The sequence below is a fragment of the Carcharhinus amblyrhynchos genome, chromosome 3 (genome assembly GCF_965287045.1).
Source record: "Carcharhinus amblyrhynchos chromosome 3, sCarAmb.v2.hapA, whole genome shotgun sequence".
NCBI classification, from domain to species: Eukaryota; Metazoa; Chordata; class Chondrichthyes; order Carcharhiniformes; family Carcharhinidae; genus Carcharhinus; species Carcharhinus amblyrhynchos.
Genome location: NC_137326.1, coordinates 62,905,912 through 62,924,546, shown reverse-complemented (window position 1 = coordinate 62,924,546; position 18,635 = coordinate 62,905,912). Strand labels below are relative to the sequence as shown.

The 18,635-nt window shown below is 44.0% G+C and overlaps 1 protein-coding gene across 1 annotated transcript in view; it reads right to left on the bottom strand.

Annotated features, from left to right (window-relative positions):
• Positions 1–18,635, bottom strand: part of cacna2d2a (calcium channel, voltage-dependent, alpha 2/delta subunit 2a) — an 855,812-nt gene that overhangs the window by 657,220 nt on the left and 179,957 nt on the right. The window contains exon 3 of the mRNA XM_080186111.1: positions 1,275–1,391. Within this exon, the coding sequence (XP_080042237.1) occupies positions 1,275–1,391 (117 nt within the window). The remainder of the gene's footprint in view (positions 1–1,274; positions 1,392–18,635) is intronic.

The following is an 18,635-nucleotide window of genomic DNA, read 5'->3' as shown; positions in this document are numbered from 1 at the left end:
AGTTAAAGTCACTAAGAAAAACCCGCGAAAAACTAAAAAAAAGTCTATCGTTTACGTTCACACTCCAGCCACAAATTGATCCTCCTCTCAGCTTGCTCTGAAGAACAATGAGGGCAGCGGTACATCCAAATCATTATTATATAACACAAACAATAAGGGTACCAACACTGAGCCATATGACATCACTTAAAACAATTTTCCATTTACAAGGGCATCCATCAGCCATTACTTCTTTTCCCGTTGCTAAGCCAATTTTTTAATCCAGTTTGCCACATTGTCCTGTAGCCCATGGGCTTTTACATTTTTGACTAATCTGTCATGTGGGACCTTGTCAAACGCTTTGCTAAAATTCATGTACACAACATCTACTGCACTATCTTCATCAATACTTTTTGTAAATTCCTCAAAGAATTAAATCAAATTTGTGAGGCAAAATCTTTCTTGAACAAATCCATGCTGATCATACCTGACTAATCCATGCCTTTCTACGTAACGGTGAATCCTACCTCTCAGGATTGATTCCCCTGATTTGCCTACCACCAGTGTAAGACTAACTGGCCTATAATTGTTTGGCATTTCTCTAATCCTTTTTTAAACAATGGAAGTACATTTGCATTTCTTCTCAGTATCTCCCCTACATCTAGTGAGGATTGCAAAATCCTCAGAGCATTGTCTATCTCCTCCCTGACTTCCTTTGGCAGCCTCAGAAACAATCTATCTGGCCCTGGTGACTTATCAACTTTCAAAGTGATACTTGGTGATACAACCAATATTGGTTATATTTGCATTTGGAAAATAAGTATTCAAGCCAATGTTAATGCATTCACACACCAGCAAAAGAAAAACAAGTTGTTGAACTACATTGTATTCTAATCAGTGTTATATTTAGCTAGAACAACCCCAAAACTTCAAACCTCTGAGAAATTACTAATTCTATTTTAATAACCTATTAGGGGAAAAAAATGGAAGAATTGATTCTAGAACCTGGTCTGCGAAAGGAGCACTGATTGAGCCCATAATCCATCTCCTGAACAGCCTTTCTGACCATAGGATATCACAGCCTACTGACCATCTCCCGGCCAGCTCCTCCGATCTCAGGACACCACAGATCCCACAGTCTCTCTGAATACAGAATATCACTGGCCACAGTCCGTCTGTCAAGAGGCTCTCTGGGAGCATCAGCTCACAAAGCCACATAATATAGCCAATAATCTCAATTCAGCAATGAAACAAATGTCTTTGAGGCTGAAGAGGACAATGTTTAAAAATCTTACCTCCAGCGCTTCCACCTTCTTGTCCAAAAGCTTCTCAATATCACCAGCCACTCTTTCCACTAGCGTGCTGGCAATGTTCTCTCTGATGTCAAATAGGTGTTTATGGTCATCATACAGCTGGTTTGGAAAAAAGAATGGAAGAGGTACTGAATCAGGGGAGCTTTTTCAGAGACCAAGTCATAAACAATGACACGCAATACTGGACAATTTTTATGGAAACAGAACAAAGTTAGTAAATGAGAAAAGAACTAAGTGATCTGTCAATGGACACAAAGAACTGAGAGCATCACAATCCAGTCACCGTCACCACTTCAGAATGAGGAACATTTCGTGAAACAATTGGTATTGAAATGATTTGAAAATAATCAAAGAAATTATCCTCTGCTTCAAGAGTGCTCAGCTAAAGATTCAACTGGAATATGAGACTTATAAGCATTACGGTTACTGTGAGAAGATGGTCACAGCAGGATTGCAAGATTATGAAGATAACTTTCAAGCATATACCAACACAAGGAAAATGGCAAGGATGAGAAAAGGCAGATTATTTGAATTACAAGGGACAGCAATTATATGGAAGGAAGGAAATGAGGTAGAATATTTTTCATTGAAAAGTGTAATAAAGCAGTACAGTAGTCAGTAGTCGCAGGGAAGCACCAAACAGAAATGGGTAGGAGAAACTACTGACAGTTCTCGGCAGGGAAGGATTGATGGAGGACGGAAGTAGGTACTGATCTTTGAAAAACCAACAAGTCTGCTTACCTTATTAAAAATTGCTATTCCTAAGGTATAATTTTGTGTTTTATAATGTACTGAGAAGAATCACGTGTCCATTGCTATTACTATCACTAAATTCTCTTTAAGCCATCTAAAAAATCACCAACCTTGCTGATTCAAAAGCAAGTACCACTTCCCATCCTTTCTATTTCTGCTATTAATTATAGCTCCACAGATTTCTCTGCCATTCTCGGACGCTGGAAGACACATCAACAATTGCTGATGACACTTGTAACTAGTTCTGTTTCTATTGCACCATAAATGAAAGCAATTTGAAGCTTTCATGCGTGATGTTGAGAAGTAGAAATGACTTTTACATACACATTGTACAACTAAAAAAATTTAATAATGATTCCAGACTATTGCACATACAAATATGTGTAAATGCAGACGTTCAGCCATGATCCGTGCTCTCTGATCTATACTGGCTCCCAGTCTAGTGCCACATCAATTTTAAAATTCTCATCCTCATATCAAATCATAAGAATATATGGAGTGAACATAAGGAGGAGTCCATCTAGCCTCTTGGGTTTGTTACTACGTTTAACAAGATGGCTAATCTTCTACCTCAACTTCATTTTCCCATGAGATCCCCATATCCTAATTCTATTCATCTCAACCTGAAATGTACTCAATAGTTAAACTTCCACAGCTTTCTGCAGTAGTGAACTACAAAGATTCACAACCCTCTGGTTAGAGAAATTCCTCCTCATCTGAGTCTGAAATGGCCATCCTCTTAGCCTATGGCTTTGCTTCCTGGTTCTAGCCTCTCCAACCATGGTAAACTGTCTCTCAGCATTTACCCCATCAAGCTTTCTCAGAATGGTTAGGTCCAGCACAAAATGCCAGCCATATAGGAAATGTGAGAATTTCTTCACCCCATGTATAATACTTAACCACCCCGCCCCCCTTGTCGACCTAGAGATGTGTTTCCTTTGTTTTTGTCAAAGGTCTTGATGCAAATAGGATGCAGGACTGGGTGGAGAAGTGGCAGATGGACTTCAACGCGGATAAATGTATAGTCGTCCATTTTGGCAGGACCCATGGGATGAACGAGTACACTATCAAGGGCAGAAGTCTTAGTAGTGTTGAAGAGCAGAAGGATCTTGGGGTCCGGGTCCACAGGACTCTTAAATCGGCCTCGCAGGTGGAGGATGTGGTCAAGAAGGCGTATGGTGTACTGGCCTTCATTAATCGAGGGATTGAGTTTAGGAGTCGGGAGGTAATGCTGCAACTTTGTAAGACCCTTGTCAGGCCTCACTTGGAGTACTGTGCACAGTTCTGGTCGCCTCACTATAGGAAGGACGTAGAAGCTATTGAAAGGGTACAGAGGAGATTTACAAGGACGTTGCCTGGATTGGGAGGCATGTCTTATGAAGATAGGTTGAGGGAGCTGGGACTCTTCTCCCTGGAGAGACGAAGGTTGAGAGGCGACCTGATAGAGGTTTATAAAATGTTGAGAGGAATAGATAGGGTGGATTCTCAGAGGCTATTTCCCCGGGTTGAAATGGTCGCTACGAGAGGACACAGATTTAAGGTGCGGGGAGGCAAGTACAGAAATGATGTTAGGGGTAAGTTTTTCACTCAGAGGGTGGTGAGTGAATGGAATCGGCTGCCATCAGTGGTGGTGGAGGCGAACTCGCTGGGGTCTTTTAAAAGACTTCTGGATGAGTATATGGGATTTAGTGGGATTGGGGGTTATAGATAGGTCTATGGATTGGTAGGTGTTGATGTGATCGGCGCAACTCATGGGCCGAAGGGCCTGTTTGTGCTGTAGTGTTCTATGTTCAAAGGTGATATGCCTCCTTACCTCTCCCTCTCTCAGCAGTGATACACAGTCCATGGCTTAGCCTCGTTGCCAGTTATTATGTTTGAGGTCTGATATAAAGACTAATAAAAGACCACAAGGTCAGTTGAAGTAAATTAACTGGAACTACTTATTAACACATTTATTCTCTAGCACAGTTGGCACAAGACTGGCTAGGCAAGCTCCATCTGATCTGTTCTTTTAAAGGAGAATGCCCCAACATACACACCAATTCTGTACATGATGTGTCCTTGGATGTGATTATGTTCATGGTGTATCAGGGTGTAAATATGTACAGAATGTGTCTGTCGGGGTATAATTATATACAGAGTGTTTCAGGTGTAATTATGTACAGGATTTATTCAAGTGTAATTATGTGCAAGGCGTCTCAGCGAAATTATTACTGGGTACATTGGGGTGTAATTATTTACAGGATGTTCAGGATGTAATTATGTATGTAGTAGGTCAGGTATAATTATGTACAGAATGTGTTGAGGTGTAATTATGTACAGTGTGGTTCTGGCTGTAATTATGTACAGGATATGTTGAGTGTAATTGTAAAAAGGATGTGTTGGGGTGTAATTATGTACAGGGAGAGTTGGGGTACAGTTATAGGCAGAATATGTCGGTGTGTAATTATGCATAAGGTGTGTTGCAGTGTAATTATGTACAGGCTGTGTCAGGGTATAATTATGTACATGGTACATCAGTGTGTAACTAATAGGGCAAGGTGGGCCCTATTTTACCATTTTGACTCTAAGTGCTGGGCAAACTTGAAACTGGGAGTGTTTCAGATCTGACTTTTAGACCCGTTCTCAGGTGCCCCCATATGCATTCTGCCTGAAAAAAACATTAGCAATTCTGAATTGCGCTGCACAAGCCTGTGGGTGGGGCTTAATGCACCTGAAATCCTGCAGCTCCAATCGGTGCCTCCAACCGTGCTTGCGCAGAAAAGAAATGATAGAATGCGGCTCCCCTGCCACATCGCTCCTGGGTTGGATAATGCTTCCTCCGGCCCCGCAGACATTGCTGCACTTTCCACAACATTACTAACCCCTTATCCCCTCACCTTCTCCCGCCACTCAGATCAACCGCAGGCCCTCACCCCTTCCCTCCCACCAATCTCATGCAGAGTGGCAGCGGACCCCCATTCCCCCTCGCTGATCTCAGGCAGAGTGGCAGCGGACCCCTCCTCCCCTTCACTGGTCTGAGGCAGAGTGGCAGCATTCCCCTCTTCCCCCTCACTGATTTCAGGCACAGTGGCAGTGGACACCACCACCACCCCCTTCCCCCAACCGATCTCAAGCAGAGAGCCTTCGTAAGCTTGACACTTACCTCCTCATTCAATAGAGTGCCCAAATTGAACTTTTGTGGAGCATACCTGTTTCACGCCGATTCAGGATGGAGTAATGCTGTGGTAAAGGGGGGAAGTGCCAGTAAGGTTGGGTATGCGGCCCATCTCGGGCATGGTCCCAATCATGGCCATTTTGGGGCCTAGTATCATGCTGGATCCCAGACCTTAGATGAGTATGAGGAACGGGGAGTGGTCACAGAGTGGTGAACATAGGGGATGGGTAGGGACCAGCAGTGAAGGATGGGAATGGTTCTCAGCAGTTTGCCTCTTTTCTTATATTGGATTTCTCGATCTAGCACTGAAACCAGCAGCTGTGAGATGATGTCCTTAAATGGATATTAATTGCTCAATAAGGGTTTCAATTGGTGGCAGGACAGGAAGGCCACACGAGTAACCATGAAGTTACTTCCATGTAACCACGAAGTTATGGTTCATGGCAGCAGTATTGCAAAAGACCTTCTCCAAAGTGACAAACCTCATAGCCCTCTGGCTATAGTGGCAGCCAACAAACGTTAAGTGTGATTGCATGGATGTTGGGTGAGGGAGAGTCTGCCATGTGGCTACGTATGAAGGTTGAAGTATCTCTTGGGGAAAGAAGAACTACATTTCTCAGGAGACGGAGCCTGGTACTATCAATCCATGCAAAGTTGGTTGAAAGTTGCTGCATGCCACTGGTCACAAAGGTTCCGACAGTAGTCATGATGTGGATATGCCGGCGTTGGACTGGGGTAAACACAGTAAAAAGTCTGACAACACCTGGTTTTAGTCCAACCGATTTATTTGATAGTAAACGCACAAGCTTTCGGGTTAGTCCCTTCGTCAGGTGAATGGAGAACGAAGGGACTAACCCGAAAGCTTGTGCGTTTACTATCAATCGGTTGGACTAAAACCAGGTGTTGTCAGACTTTTTACTGTGTTTACCCCAGTCCAACGCCGGCATATCCACATCATGACTACTATCGACACCGCAAACTGCCGGATCCAAGTAGAGAGGATCTCCAAGAAGATTGCGCGTATCAACACAGACATCAAGTTTTGAACTCTCCATTCACCTGACGAAGGGACTAACCCGAAAGCTTGTGCGTTTACTATCAAATAAATCGGTTGGACTAAAACCAGGTGTTGTCAGACTTTTTACCACAAAGGGTCCACCAACAGTTGAAAATGATTAGGTGTTTTGTTTGCTCTAATGCAGCCACTAACATAATTCTCTGGCAAGAACCAGACAGAATACCACGGAGCAGGTACAGACCAGTGGCAACATTGCACACATTGCGATCCTGACCCTAATGGAGAAAGAGAAACTGGAGCTGACAGGATACCATAGCAGAAGGAGAATCCAGCACAGAGAACCATCAGGCCAGCGTGAAGCACTGTTGTGTTATCCAATTAACATACATCTGTTTGAGCCACAGCTGATTGTGTGGACTCCTGTCTGGAGAGTCAGTGGACCTGATCATTCTGTTTCGTCTACAGGACCAGAGAGGAGTCATTGCCAGGGAACATTCATCCATCTCTGCGAAGGAAAAGGAAATTTCAGAGTGTGAAATGTCACAGCCTAGAAGTGTCCTTAAGTGGATATTCACACCCTGCACCAGCTCAGACACTGTCAGCTCAGTGGATATGCGCTTGAGAATAGATTAAGGGTCACAACCTGTCATGAGCACGACACACACAATTGATTGTTTGTCTGAATCTGCGACACCTCAGAACATTGACACTCAGAGAACTGTGGGAGGCTGATGACAGGCCCCTGGAGTTGTATGTGAAGTGGCAGATATTGGAAGTACAGCATGAGACAGGTGAAAATTTGGTGGAGCTTCCAGTGTGTATCCATACACCCATTTCTAGGCCTGTTTTGAGCAAGAGGTCAGCGACAGCATGCCCTCCACCGCTGGAAGCCCTGGATGATCCTGTATTTGGGGTCACCACTGCAGATGTCAGAGCTGCTTTCTTGAAGGTCAACCCATGGAAAGCAACTGGCCCGGATGAGGTACCTGGACATGCACTCAGATTCCGCGCAGATCAATTGGCGGAGGTTTTCATAGACATTTTCAGCCTCTCTTTATAACAATCTGAGGTCTCTATCTGCTTCAAGAAAATAACCATCATCCCAGTACCTAAGAAAAACCAAGCAGCATGCCTTAATGACTATCGGCCAGTGGCTCTGACATCCATCATTATGAAATGCTTCGAAAGGTTAGTCATGGCACAAATCAATTCCAGCCTCCTGGACAACCTGAATCCGCTACAGTTTGCCTACTGCTGCAACAGGTCTGCAGCAGACACCATTTCCCTGGCCCTGCATTCAACCCTGGAACGCATTGATAACAAGGACACTTAGGCCAGACTCCTATTTATTGACTACAGCTCATCCTTCAACACTATTATTCCCATGAAACTCATCTCCAAACTCCATGGCCTGGGCCTTCACACCTCCCTCCGTGATTGGATCCTGAACTTCCTAACTCATAAACTGCAATCAGTAAGGATAGGCAACAACACCTCCTCCACAATCATCCTCAACACCGGTGCCCCACAAGGCTGTGTTCTCAGCCCCCTACTATCCTCCTTATAAACCTATGACTGTGCGGCCAAATTCCCCTTCAACTCAGTTTTCAAGTTTGATGACGACACCACCGTGGTGGGTCGCATCTCCAACAATGACGAGACAGAGTACAGGAATGAGATTGAGAATCTGGTGAACTGGTGCAGCAACAATAATCTCTCCCTCAATGTCAAGAAAATGAAGGAGATTGTTATCGATTTCAGGAAGGGTAAAGGAGAACATACCCCTGTCTACATTAATGGGGACGAAGTAGAAAGGGTCGAGAATTTCAAGTTTTTGGATGTCCAGATCACCAAAAAGCTGCCCTGGTCCCTCCCATGCTGACACTGTAGTTAAGAAAGCCCACCAACGCCTCTACTTTCTCAGAAGACTAAGGAAATTTGGCACATCAACCATGACTCTCACCAACTTTTACAGATGCACCATAGAAAGCATTCTTTCTGGTTGTATCACAGCTCCTGCTCTGCCTAAGATCTCAAGGAACTACAAAAGGTCATGAATGTAGCCCAATCCATCATGCAAACCAGCCTCCCATCCATTGACTCTGTCTACACTTCCCGCTGCTTTGGCAAAGTAGCCAGCATAATTAAGGACCCCACATACCCCGGACATTCTCTCTTCCACTTTCTTCCTTTGGAAAAAAGATATAAAAGTCTGAAGTCACGTACCAACCGACCGAAGAACAGCTTCTTCCCTGCTGCTGTCAGACTTTTGAATGGAAGTACCTTGTAATAAGTTGGTCTTTCTCTACACCCTAGCTGTGACTAACACTGCAGTTTGTTTCTCTATGAACAATATGTTTTGTCCATATAGCATGCAAGAAACGATACTTTTCACTGCATGTTAATACATGTGACAATAATAAATCAAATCAAATCAAAATACCCTGGCTGGGATAGTGGAGGAGTCCATTCAGGTCACAATACTGTGATCTCCCTCTTGCCTGGGTGCTTAGCTTCATCCACGGAGAGACTGTCCTCTCATGCAGGGCAGTCAGTGGATAGTGGACCTGTATGTCATTGCTTTGTCAATGAGTTGAATGGAGCTGTAGTAATGCCCTCTATGCCTCAGGCAGGCAAAAAATGGTCATTAAGGCCATCTCAGGCCACAGGGCATAAGATCAACAGTATAGGTCGGAGCACCTAGAGGAAATGTAAGAAAACATTCCAGCTGCATTTGGGCTTCATAGGTGTTCATAAAAATGATTATCTCCCAGTGTGTAATAATCCCTGTAATTTTAAATTTTGTATGAATGCTCAATGCAATGTCAATGGCCAAATGTTGATGGTAAACACAGGACCTGGCTGGAGTTAACCATGGTGTGTGTGAGGTTATCATTTATGCATTGCAGAAGCAACAGGACACGGAGGTTTGGGCTTTCAACAGAGGGTGCAATTCGGGTACTCAGCGTAGGTAAGTGTTGTGAGAAATGTGTGACGATAGGTTTCTCCAAAGCTTTCCTTGCATCTGGGTCTTGGTGCCCTCTGGATGGCCCCTCATGACTGTCTGGATGCTGTGACTCCTCCACAGTGATTTAATACATTCTCAGCAGCCAAGGCCTGGTTGTCTATAACGAGGCATCCCAACACTATCCCTCTAGACCCTCACTGGATATATTGACGTGCCCCACCCAATTGATCCAAGCTGCTAAATCTGGTCGGCTCAATATTTGTTCCATTTGCAGCATAGTTCACATTATAGAGTTTCTCTATCTCAGTCACTGGGTTCCTCACTGGTGTCAGCAGCTATACCTTTAATAGTAAACGTTGGTGGCATTTATCCATCCTTGTAGGCACACAGTGGCTGGGTGAAAACCTGCAGCACCTGGTAATATAAGTGTAGTGATTGGTCCCAGGATGACAAACATCTACCTGCAGGGTTCACTAGAGATGCTCACAGGTGAGTTGCATGTTAAGGGATTGAAATCCCTTCCAGTTGATGAAGTCCCTCTGAGGCCTGTGGGAACTTGATGACCATGTGTGTACAGTAAATGAGACCTTGCACTGAGGAGAACTGAGCCAAAGTGTTGAGGCCACTGGCTCTCTCAGGTTGACTGTTCACGTCAGTTCTGAACATGATTTGTTTGTTGGTCCGCCTGAAGAAGACATTTGTCACAACTACATCGCAATGATGTGCGGCTGACTGGGAGACTTTTATTCTTTCATGGAGTGTGGGCTTCACTGGCTAAGCCAACATTTATTGCCCTTCATTCATTGCCCTTGAGGAAATAGCAATGAGCCATGTTCTCGAACCAATGCAGTGTATGTGATGTATGCACACCCACAATGCAGTTATGGACTTCCATGATTTTGACCCAGCAACAATGAAGGAATTGCGATATATTTTCAAATCAGGATGGCATGTGGTTCGGAGATGGGAATATTCCAGAGACAAGAGCAAGTAATCCAAACTGCCTCTACAGTGTCGTGAGTGAATGCCATGCTGTTGAAGATATCATGTTTCAAGCTGGACATTAAACCAAGGTAAAAACAGAAGATGTAAAATGCGAGAGGTACCTCTCTTCGGCTGTGAAGAAGAGCCATTTGGATTCAAAACATTAACTCTGACTCTCTCTCCACAGATGCTGCAAGAGCTGCTGAGTTTTTACAGTATTGTTTTTATTTCAGATTTCCAGCATCTGCAGTATTTTGCTTTTACATTAAACCAAGATCCTTCTGCCCTCTCAAGTGGATGTAAAAGATTATATGTCACTATTTTGCAGAAAAGCAAAGAGAGTTCTCCCCAATGTCCTGTCCAATTTTTATCCCTCAATCAACACCACAGATAACCTGGTCATTGTCTCATTGCTGTTTGTGGAATATTGCTGTCTCCATTTCCTACCTCACAGCAATGACTGCATTTCAAACGTACTTCATTGGTTGTGAAGATTTTGGGACACTGAGATGTAGGAGGTGATTCGGCCAGCCCGCTGCATTGCTCTAGCTTCCGTGCTTCTCCTAGCCCAAGATTTTCAGAGTGATCAGCTCTGAAGTCTCCAGGCCCACTAGTATCTCCTCTCCTGCCAGGAATAGTTCACTCCAGTGGGGTTTACAATAGCACCCCGACTCTGCTGGAAGGAATAGAGGCCACTGAGGCCCCCCAGGAGGTCTGAGGTAAAGGGGGGATAGCTCCTGGGGGGCCTCAATGCCTCCAGACTGGCCCTGTGGCACTGCCCAAGGGGCAAACTGGCAATGCCTAAGGACATCGAACAGTGCCAAGGGGGTGGAACCACAGGAGGCAAGGTCTTTGGGGGGGGGATGCAATTGGTGGAGGTGGGGGCCCACTGCCACTCTGAATTCGGGATCAGTGGCAGAGGAAGAGAGGATGACGATCAAGGCTGACCATCCAAGTGTGGGGAGGACAGGTTCAGGACTACTGGGGGTTCAGGGCTGCTGGGAAGTCGGGGGTGGGGTGTGGGGATTGTCAGGGGGGTTGGGGGGGGGGTCGGAGGGGGCGGGGGACCAACAGATAGAGCTGGCCATTCGGGGGCCTGGCATGTGGGGGTGTCTGGGGAGATGAAGGCTGGCTTGGCGAGGTCCAGGAGGCCAACGATCAGGCTGGTCAGCAATCAGGGGGCCAACAAAGTGGGGCCACTGCACATGCGTTAATCTCGGTGCTGACAGATTGGCACATGCACAGTATCCCACTCACTGCTCTGCTGCCGGCCTCTCGGGCAGGAATAGGCCTCGCCCCCTGATTTTCAGAGAGAAGCCTGATATGGTACTCTGTGATGCATGGAGAGTGGGAGATCCAAATCACACTAAAAAACGGCAGGAGTTACTCCTGTTTTCACACGAATTGTAGACTTAGACTTTTTTTGAGAGAATCCCAGCTGTAATGTCAGTCTTGTCTTTCTTAGCACATGATGGGGGGATATTGCGTTCATTGTGAGCATAAATGGCTATGTGCACACAAAATCCTGCGTGTCAGGAAATGAGATTCTCACTGGCAAGACCTTCTTTCCCAATTTTCCCTGTCCCTCACCAGTGATATATCAAGGCTCCTGCCCTTTCATTTCCATATATTTTAATATATTGCAGATTATTAAAGGGCTTCCCAGTGCATGACCCTCATCACTAAATATTTATTCCTTGGTAACATGATGTCACATCACATCAGCGAGGTTTACAAAACCTGTAAAAGAACTGGAATCATTCACGGGAAGCTGAAGGGGGTGCTAAGGTAAGTATAGCCTCCAAGCGGGGGGAGAGGGACATGTCCAGGCAGCAGTATTGCCCACAGCACACACTGGCACTGTCCACCTAACCTGGCAATGCCATCCACGCAAGGTGACAGTGCCAGAGGCAGGCCCTCTGCTAAGCCCAAGAAGGCTAATGCATGGGAAGAGGGTTGATGCTGTGGAAGTGAGGTGGGGGGACTGCAGCAATGCCTGAGAAGGGAGGGTGGTGATGCCTGCGAACAGAAGTTGTGATGCCTGAGAAGGGCGTGCCCCCTGATACTTGTGTGGTTGTAGGCAAAGGGGAAGGAGAACCCCTGGTACCTCTGTAATGAAGGGGTTTGCCCTGATCCTCGGTGGGGCGGTGGCGGGTGGGGGGTCTTCTGTGTTGTGGAGATGAGGGAGTTCAATTCCAGGATTGATCAGAGTGTCCTTTAAAGACGGCACCCATCCTCTGTGGAGCCAGCCTACCCTGCTAGAGTGACAGCCCCAATCTGTGCGGAGCCAGCCTGCCCATAAATCACTCCCCAGATTCTCTGTGCACTGGATGCACGAAACTCTGGTCTGAAACCGCGGCTCTGCATCTGGAGAGATTCACTCTGGTTTTCAGTCAGAGGCTGACACTCTGACAAATTATGGGAATATTCTGCCTGGTGGTGCAGAATATTAACACTTTCTAACATTTTAATTAAGCTTGCTCTTTGATGCAGTTTTTAAATATCTCTGCCATTCTGGGATTTTTGTTGAGCTGTTCATTTGCCACTGTTGTTGTATATTGAAAGCAATTCTCTGCATGCTTAGGACAAAAAAACAAAGAACCAAGAAAAATACAGCACCAGAACAAGTCCTTCAGCCCTCCAAGCCCGTGCCGATCAAGATGCCCTAACTGCAGTAAAATAAAACCTTCTGTCTTTACTAGGTCCGTATCCCTCAATTCTCTCCCTAGTCAGGTAACCATCCAGATGCCTCTTAAATGTTGCTAATGTGCTTGCTTTCATCACGTCCTCTAGTAGCACGTTCCAGGCATCCACCACTCTGAGTGAAAAATGTCCCCCACACATCTCCCTTAAACTTTCCCCTTCTCACCTTGAACTTGTGCCCCTTTGTAATTGATGCTTCCACGCTAGGAAACAGACTCAGACTTTCAACCCTGTCTATGCCTTGCATAATTTTGTAGACCTCTATCAGGTCTCTGCTCAGCCTCCATCTTTCCAGTGAAAAATATCAGCAGTATCTCGGAAAACTGCTGGCTTTGCTGTCTTGATCGTGGAGGCTGGACCCCATCTGCTGAATAAAAGCAGCTGCTTTAAGCCCATGCGACGCCCAATTACATAGCAGCTGGTCACAGAAAATCTTTCCACTTATTTTTCACTGACTGAACTCCCCTGGAACACTGCAACTTAAATTTGTTCACTATTACAGGTACAGTGCACAAAAATCAGATTTAAATCAGATTGAAGCAGATGTATCCATCTACAATCTGGGTCCCAGGGCAGCCCTGTTAATGAACCGGAGCAATATGATCACTTTTCCCAACAATAAACAAAGCACAGCCAGCAGCCAATAGACTCATGCGATGCTCAGGAATGCTGCAGCAACTACAAGTAGATACCAGACAGGAATTTCAAGCAGCATTGCCTCTGCATAGTTGGCACTATGAAGTGAGAATGCTACAATGGGAACCATCAGCGTTCTGTCCGGAGCAGATGATCAGGTGCACACAATCGATGCTGCTACCATTACAATCAGCACTCCTGGGCTGTCTGCTGAATTTCAAGTCATTGTACCCACTATTCAGGCATGAACAGAAGCATTTGAGGAATTCCACATCAACACAGAAAAATGACCATGGACAATCAGATAACTGACACACAGACACCTGGCTCAATTTGGACAATTGCATAGCCATGGGAACTAATTCTGTCCAATCTGATATCTGACGCACATGAATGGGGAAGAGTGTGGGTACAGTCTGATAGCTGACACATGGGAATGGAGAACAGTGTGCATACTGTTAGTATGTGTGTACAGTCTGATCACTGACACACTAATGGGGAAAGAGTGTATGTAGTATGATAACTGACACGGAGAAGTAGGGAAGACTGTGTGCACAGACTGGTAATTAATATACAGGAATGGGGAAGACTGTGTGCACAGCCTGATAACTAACACACAAGAATGGGGAAGAGTATGATAACTGACATGCAGTAATGGGAAATGGTGTGCGTACACTCTAACTGGAATGGGGAAGACTGGCACATGGGAATCAGAAAGAGTGTGTGTACAGTCTAAAAACTGACACACGGGGATGTAAGGAGTGTGTGCACAGTCTGATGACTGACATACAGGAATGGGGAAGATTTTGTGCACATTCTGATAACTGACACACAGGAATGGTAGGATTGTGTGTACAATCTGATACCTGACACAGAGGAATAGGGAAACAGAGAGTGCAGAGTGTGTTAAGTGTTATGTTTCCGGTCAGAATCTCCAAAGTATTTTATGAAGCCCATTTAAATTATATTTTGCATTTTGAATTTGGCTACAATAAACATGAGATGTTTTACTTCAGGTATGATTCAAGTGACCATTAGGGAGCTTTTATCAAACAAAGTTTATTTAAGAATATAGTTAATATGTATAATAAGAAAATAAGCAAGAATTTTTATCAATTACAAACAAGAAACAAAACAACCATTGTAATGTATAACCCTTAACAAATATATTTAATATGTTCCAGTTAAACCTTTTCACAGGTTTAACACAGCATAGGCTAATGCTCATGAGATACTGGACTTGGGACCTTTGGATGAAGTCTGCAGTTCTCTGGATTCACTCTGTAAGTGAATCCAGATTGAAGACAAGGCAGCTTTTCAAAGCACCAGAGAGACTCTGGTCCAGCCCCAACAACAAGATTTTCACCCTTCAGGGAAACAAGAGAATTTCCAAAAAAAAAACAGGGAAAGGGAAAACACTTCTTTTTAGCTTGCTATCCCTTTGAAAACCAAAACTCAAACCTGCAGCTCCAAACTGAAACTGAAAATGTATTCCTATCACTGACCTGCCCATAGTGCATTTCTCTTCCCAACAATGACATCACCTAAGACTGTGAATTAAAAAAAAAGCTCTTAAAGGTCTAGTAATATCACATAAGTGACATAGAAGAATGGGGAAGATTGTGTGCACAGTTTAATAATCAACCCACAGGAATGGGGAAAAGTTTCATGTACAGTCTGATAACTGACACATGGGAGTGGAAAACAATGTGTGTACAGTCTGAAAAGTGACACACAGGAATGGGGAAGAGTTCATGTACAGTTGATACCTGACACATGGGAATGGAGAACAGTGTGCGTACAGTCTGAAAACTGACACAGGAATGGGGAAGAGTGTGTGCACAGTCTGAAAAGTGACACAGTATATATAAAACATAGGAAACCCCCAGCAGGCATATGTGACACCCCCCCCCCCCCCCCCCCCCGCCCCCCCTCACCTCACACGCAGAATGCAGAAAGGAAACATCATCCCACTCAGGAACTTCCCAGAGGTCTCCCCGGTACTACTTTCTGCCCTGGCATTGGTCACTATATTCTAATAGACAGAAAAGGAGATGGACAGTGAAGGGAAGAGAGAACGAAACAGAGGAAGGAGTAGAGGGAGTAAGTGAAAGAAAGATAGGAGGGAGAGGGTAGAAGCTAATGAGACAGTGGAAGTGAGAGAAAGATAGAGATAGAGACATAAAGTGAGAGACATAAAGAGAGAGAAAGAAGGGATAAAAATTGGGAAGAAGTGAGAAATCAATACAGACAGAGAGACTAAAGCAGGCAGATAGACACAGGAAAGATAAAGAACAGAGATATAGAGACAGGGAGAGACATGGGGTGATATTTAATTACTGGCACTACTGTATACCTGTAGTCAGATAAAAGTTTGCTCAATCATTAAATCTCCTTATAAAGTTTCCTTATACTGATTTTGAAAAACCCCATTAGTTAAATGTTAGATATGTCATGACTAGCAATGTGATGCTATAAGTATGCAAAAGATGAATTCATAATGCCTCCCAATCCAAAGAATCAGGCCACAGCTGAATCCTCAGGAACACATCATCAGTTTGCCAAGAAATATTCAGGCTAGTTGTAGTGTTTCTATCAACTGCAGACAAAAATAGGCATTTTGTAAATATTTGTCCTGCATTCTGCAACATCATTTCTTCAGCAACATAAACTAAACTGCAAACACAGAAAACACTAAATAAAATTGTGGGCTCTGCACAAAACTGGTAGGACTCCAAACTGCACAGCTTTCTCTGGTGAGAGTTGTAGAGGAGGGATTATATATTCAGTGAGATGGGTCAACCCATCATTACTTCGTGTTAGACTTGCACGAGGAATTCTATATGAGAAAGACTAGACACATCAAAATTTTACAACAGGGCTTCGGTTGATTAGGAAATAGCAGATAACGTTAGAAATAAACAGCAGGTTTGTTTGTATCTGAAAACGTCACAGCTCAGAATCCTCTTTGCCGCCCACATTTCCATGGTGATTCTGTGTAATTCAGAAAGAATGATAGAGCACAGAAGGAAGCCAAGCTGCTTATTGTGTCTGTGCTGGCTCCTTGAAAGATTCATCCAATTAGTCCAACCCTTTAAATCTCCTTCCAGCAACTGTTCAAATGGTTCATTCCAGATCATCTGCTAAAACATAACTCTCATCTCCTCTTGATTATTTTGCCACCTCTTTGCTATTATTAGCACTCTCTGCTTTGATTTCCAGTCTTTGCAGGTATTTTCTATCTTACCTCATGCTGAAGCTTCTAGAACAAGAGAAAAATCATTTACTGCATGCAACCTTTTGACACTAAATCGTATGTATGTTTATATATAAATAATGCTTTACATTAAACCTTTATTGCTTGCAGTCTGAGTTTGAGCACAAATGCTAACTTAACAAGTTGCCAAGCTTACCTTTGATAAATAAATAAATTTTCAATTTTGAATTGTCATCAAAATCATCTACTGTTAAATATAGCCAGACAAGTACAAAAGCAACTCTTAAAACAGATTTAATTTTAAAAAAATGGAAACTACTTTTGTTTAGCAGCCAAATGGTACATTTTCAATTCAGACATATGGCTGTGGAACAAGGCCTTCAACATACTAGTAAATTCTACACATCTTGTCCTGTCAGGTCTCTGGTATATGAGATAGTGCACAGATGCCTGGCAAAATTCTACCAGCTTAATTAAATCTGATTTTACAAGCACCTAATTTCATTTAAATCTGTATTCTTGGCAAAAAGTGCTTTTTATTGCAAATTATATATTTTAGATTGCAATAAAATATTAGATTGACAAGTGGGTTACATAATTTCCCTATCAGCCAGACATTATGCAGCCTATCATAAGTAACAAAGTGCCAGAAAGCCTAATCAAGACTTATATTCCCAATTAAGGGGGTGGCACGGTAGCACTGCTGCTTCACAGCTCAGGGAACCTGGGTTCGATTCCCGGCTTGGGTTGCTGTCTGTGTGGAGTTTGCACGAATTCCTTGTGTCTGCATGAATTTCCTCTGGGTACTCTGGTTTCCTCCCACAGTCCAAAGATGTGTGGGTTAGGTTGATTGGCCATGCTAAAATTGACCCTTAGTGTCTTGAGATGAGATGTCCTGAGGGTAAATATGTAGGGATATGGCAGTAGGGTTTGAGTGAGATTGTGGTCAGTGCAGACTCAATGGGCAAATGGCCTCTTTCTGCACCGTAGGGTTTCTATGACACTGGCACATTTTTTGTTTATGAGAATATGCAGCTGGTTTATAAGTAAAAGTAAATAAATAACCCAGCTTTAAATGATTTCAAAGTATGTCACTATTTTCTTTTCCCTCAGTGTGATCTCAGGCAAGGGTGGGTTACCACAGCAACATGGACTCACACTGTATTTCTTCAGCAAAAATGTCTTAACAGTTAAATACACAACACAGCCAACTGACGTAGACACAGGGCAATCTGGGCAAGGGACTTCCGTTCAATGTCCTTCAACTTCCTGCAAACAGTACAGGACAGTGTATCTATTGATTGAACGGCGCTTTCTTCTCTCCCCATGGACAAAGAATAAAGAACAGTACAGCACAGGAACAGGCCCTTCGGCTCTCCAAGCCTGTGCTGATCATGACGCCTGCCTAAACTAAAAACACATGTACTCACGGAGTCCATATTTTTCCATTCCCATCTTATTCATGTATTCGTCTAGAAGCCCTCTAAATGCCTCTATCGTACCTACTCCCACCACCTCCCGCATTCCAGACATTCACCGACCTCTGTGTAAAAATACTTGCCTTGCACATCTTCTCTAAACTTTTCCCCACGCACCTTAAACCTATGTCCCCTAGTACTTGATTTTTCTATCTGACTATTCACTCTGTCCATGCCACTCATAATCATGTAAACCTCTATCAAGTTACCCCTTAACCTCCGTCATTCTAGTGAGAACAAACGGAGTTTATCCAACCTCCCCTCATAGCTAATACGCATCCTGGTAAACCTGTTCTGAACCCTTTCCAAGGTATCCACATCCTTCTGGTAGTGTGGCGACCAGAATTCTACACAATATTCCAAATGAGGCCTAGTTGATAATATAATATCCTAATACAAAATAATACAATATAATATCCTAATACGACA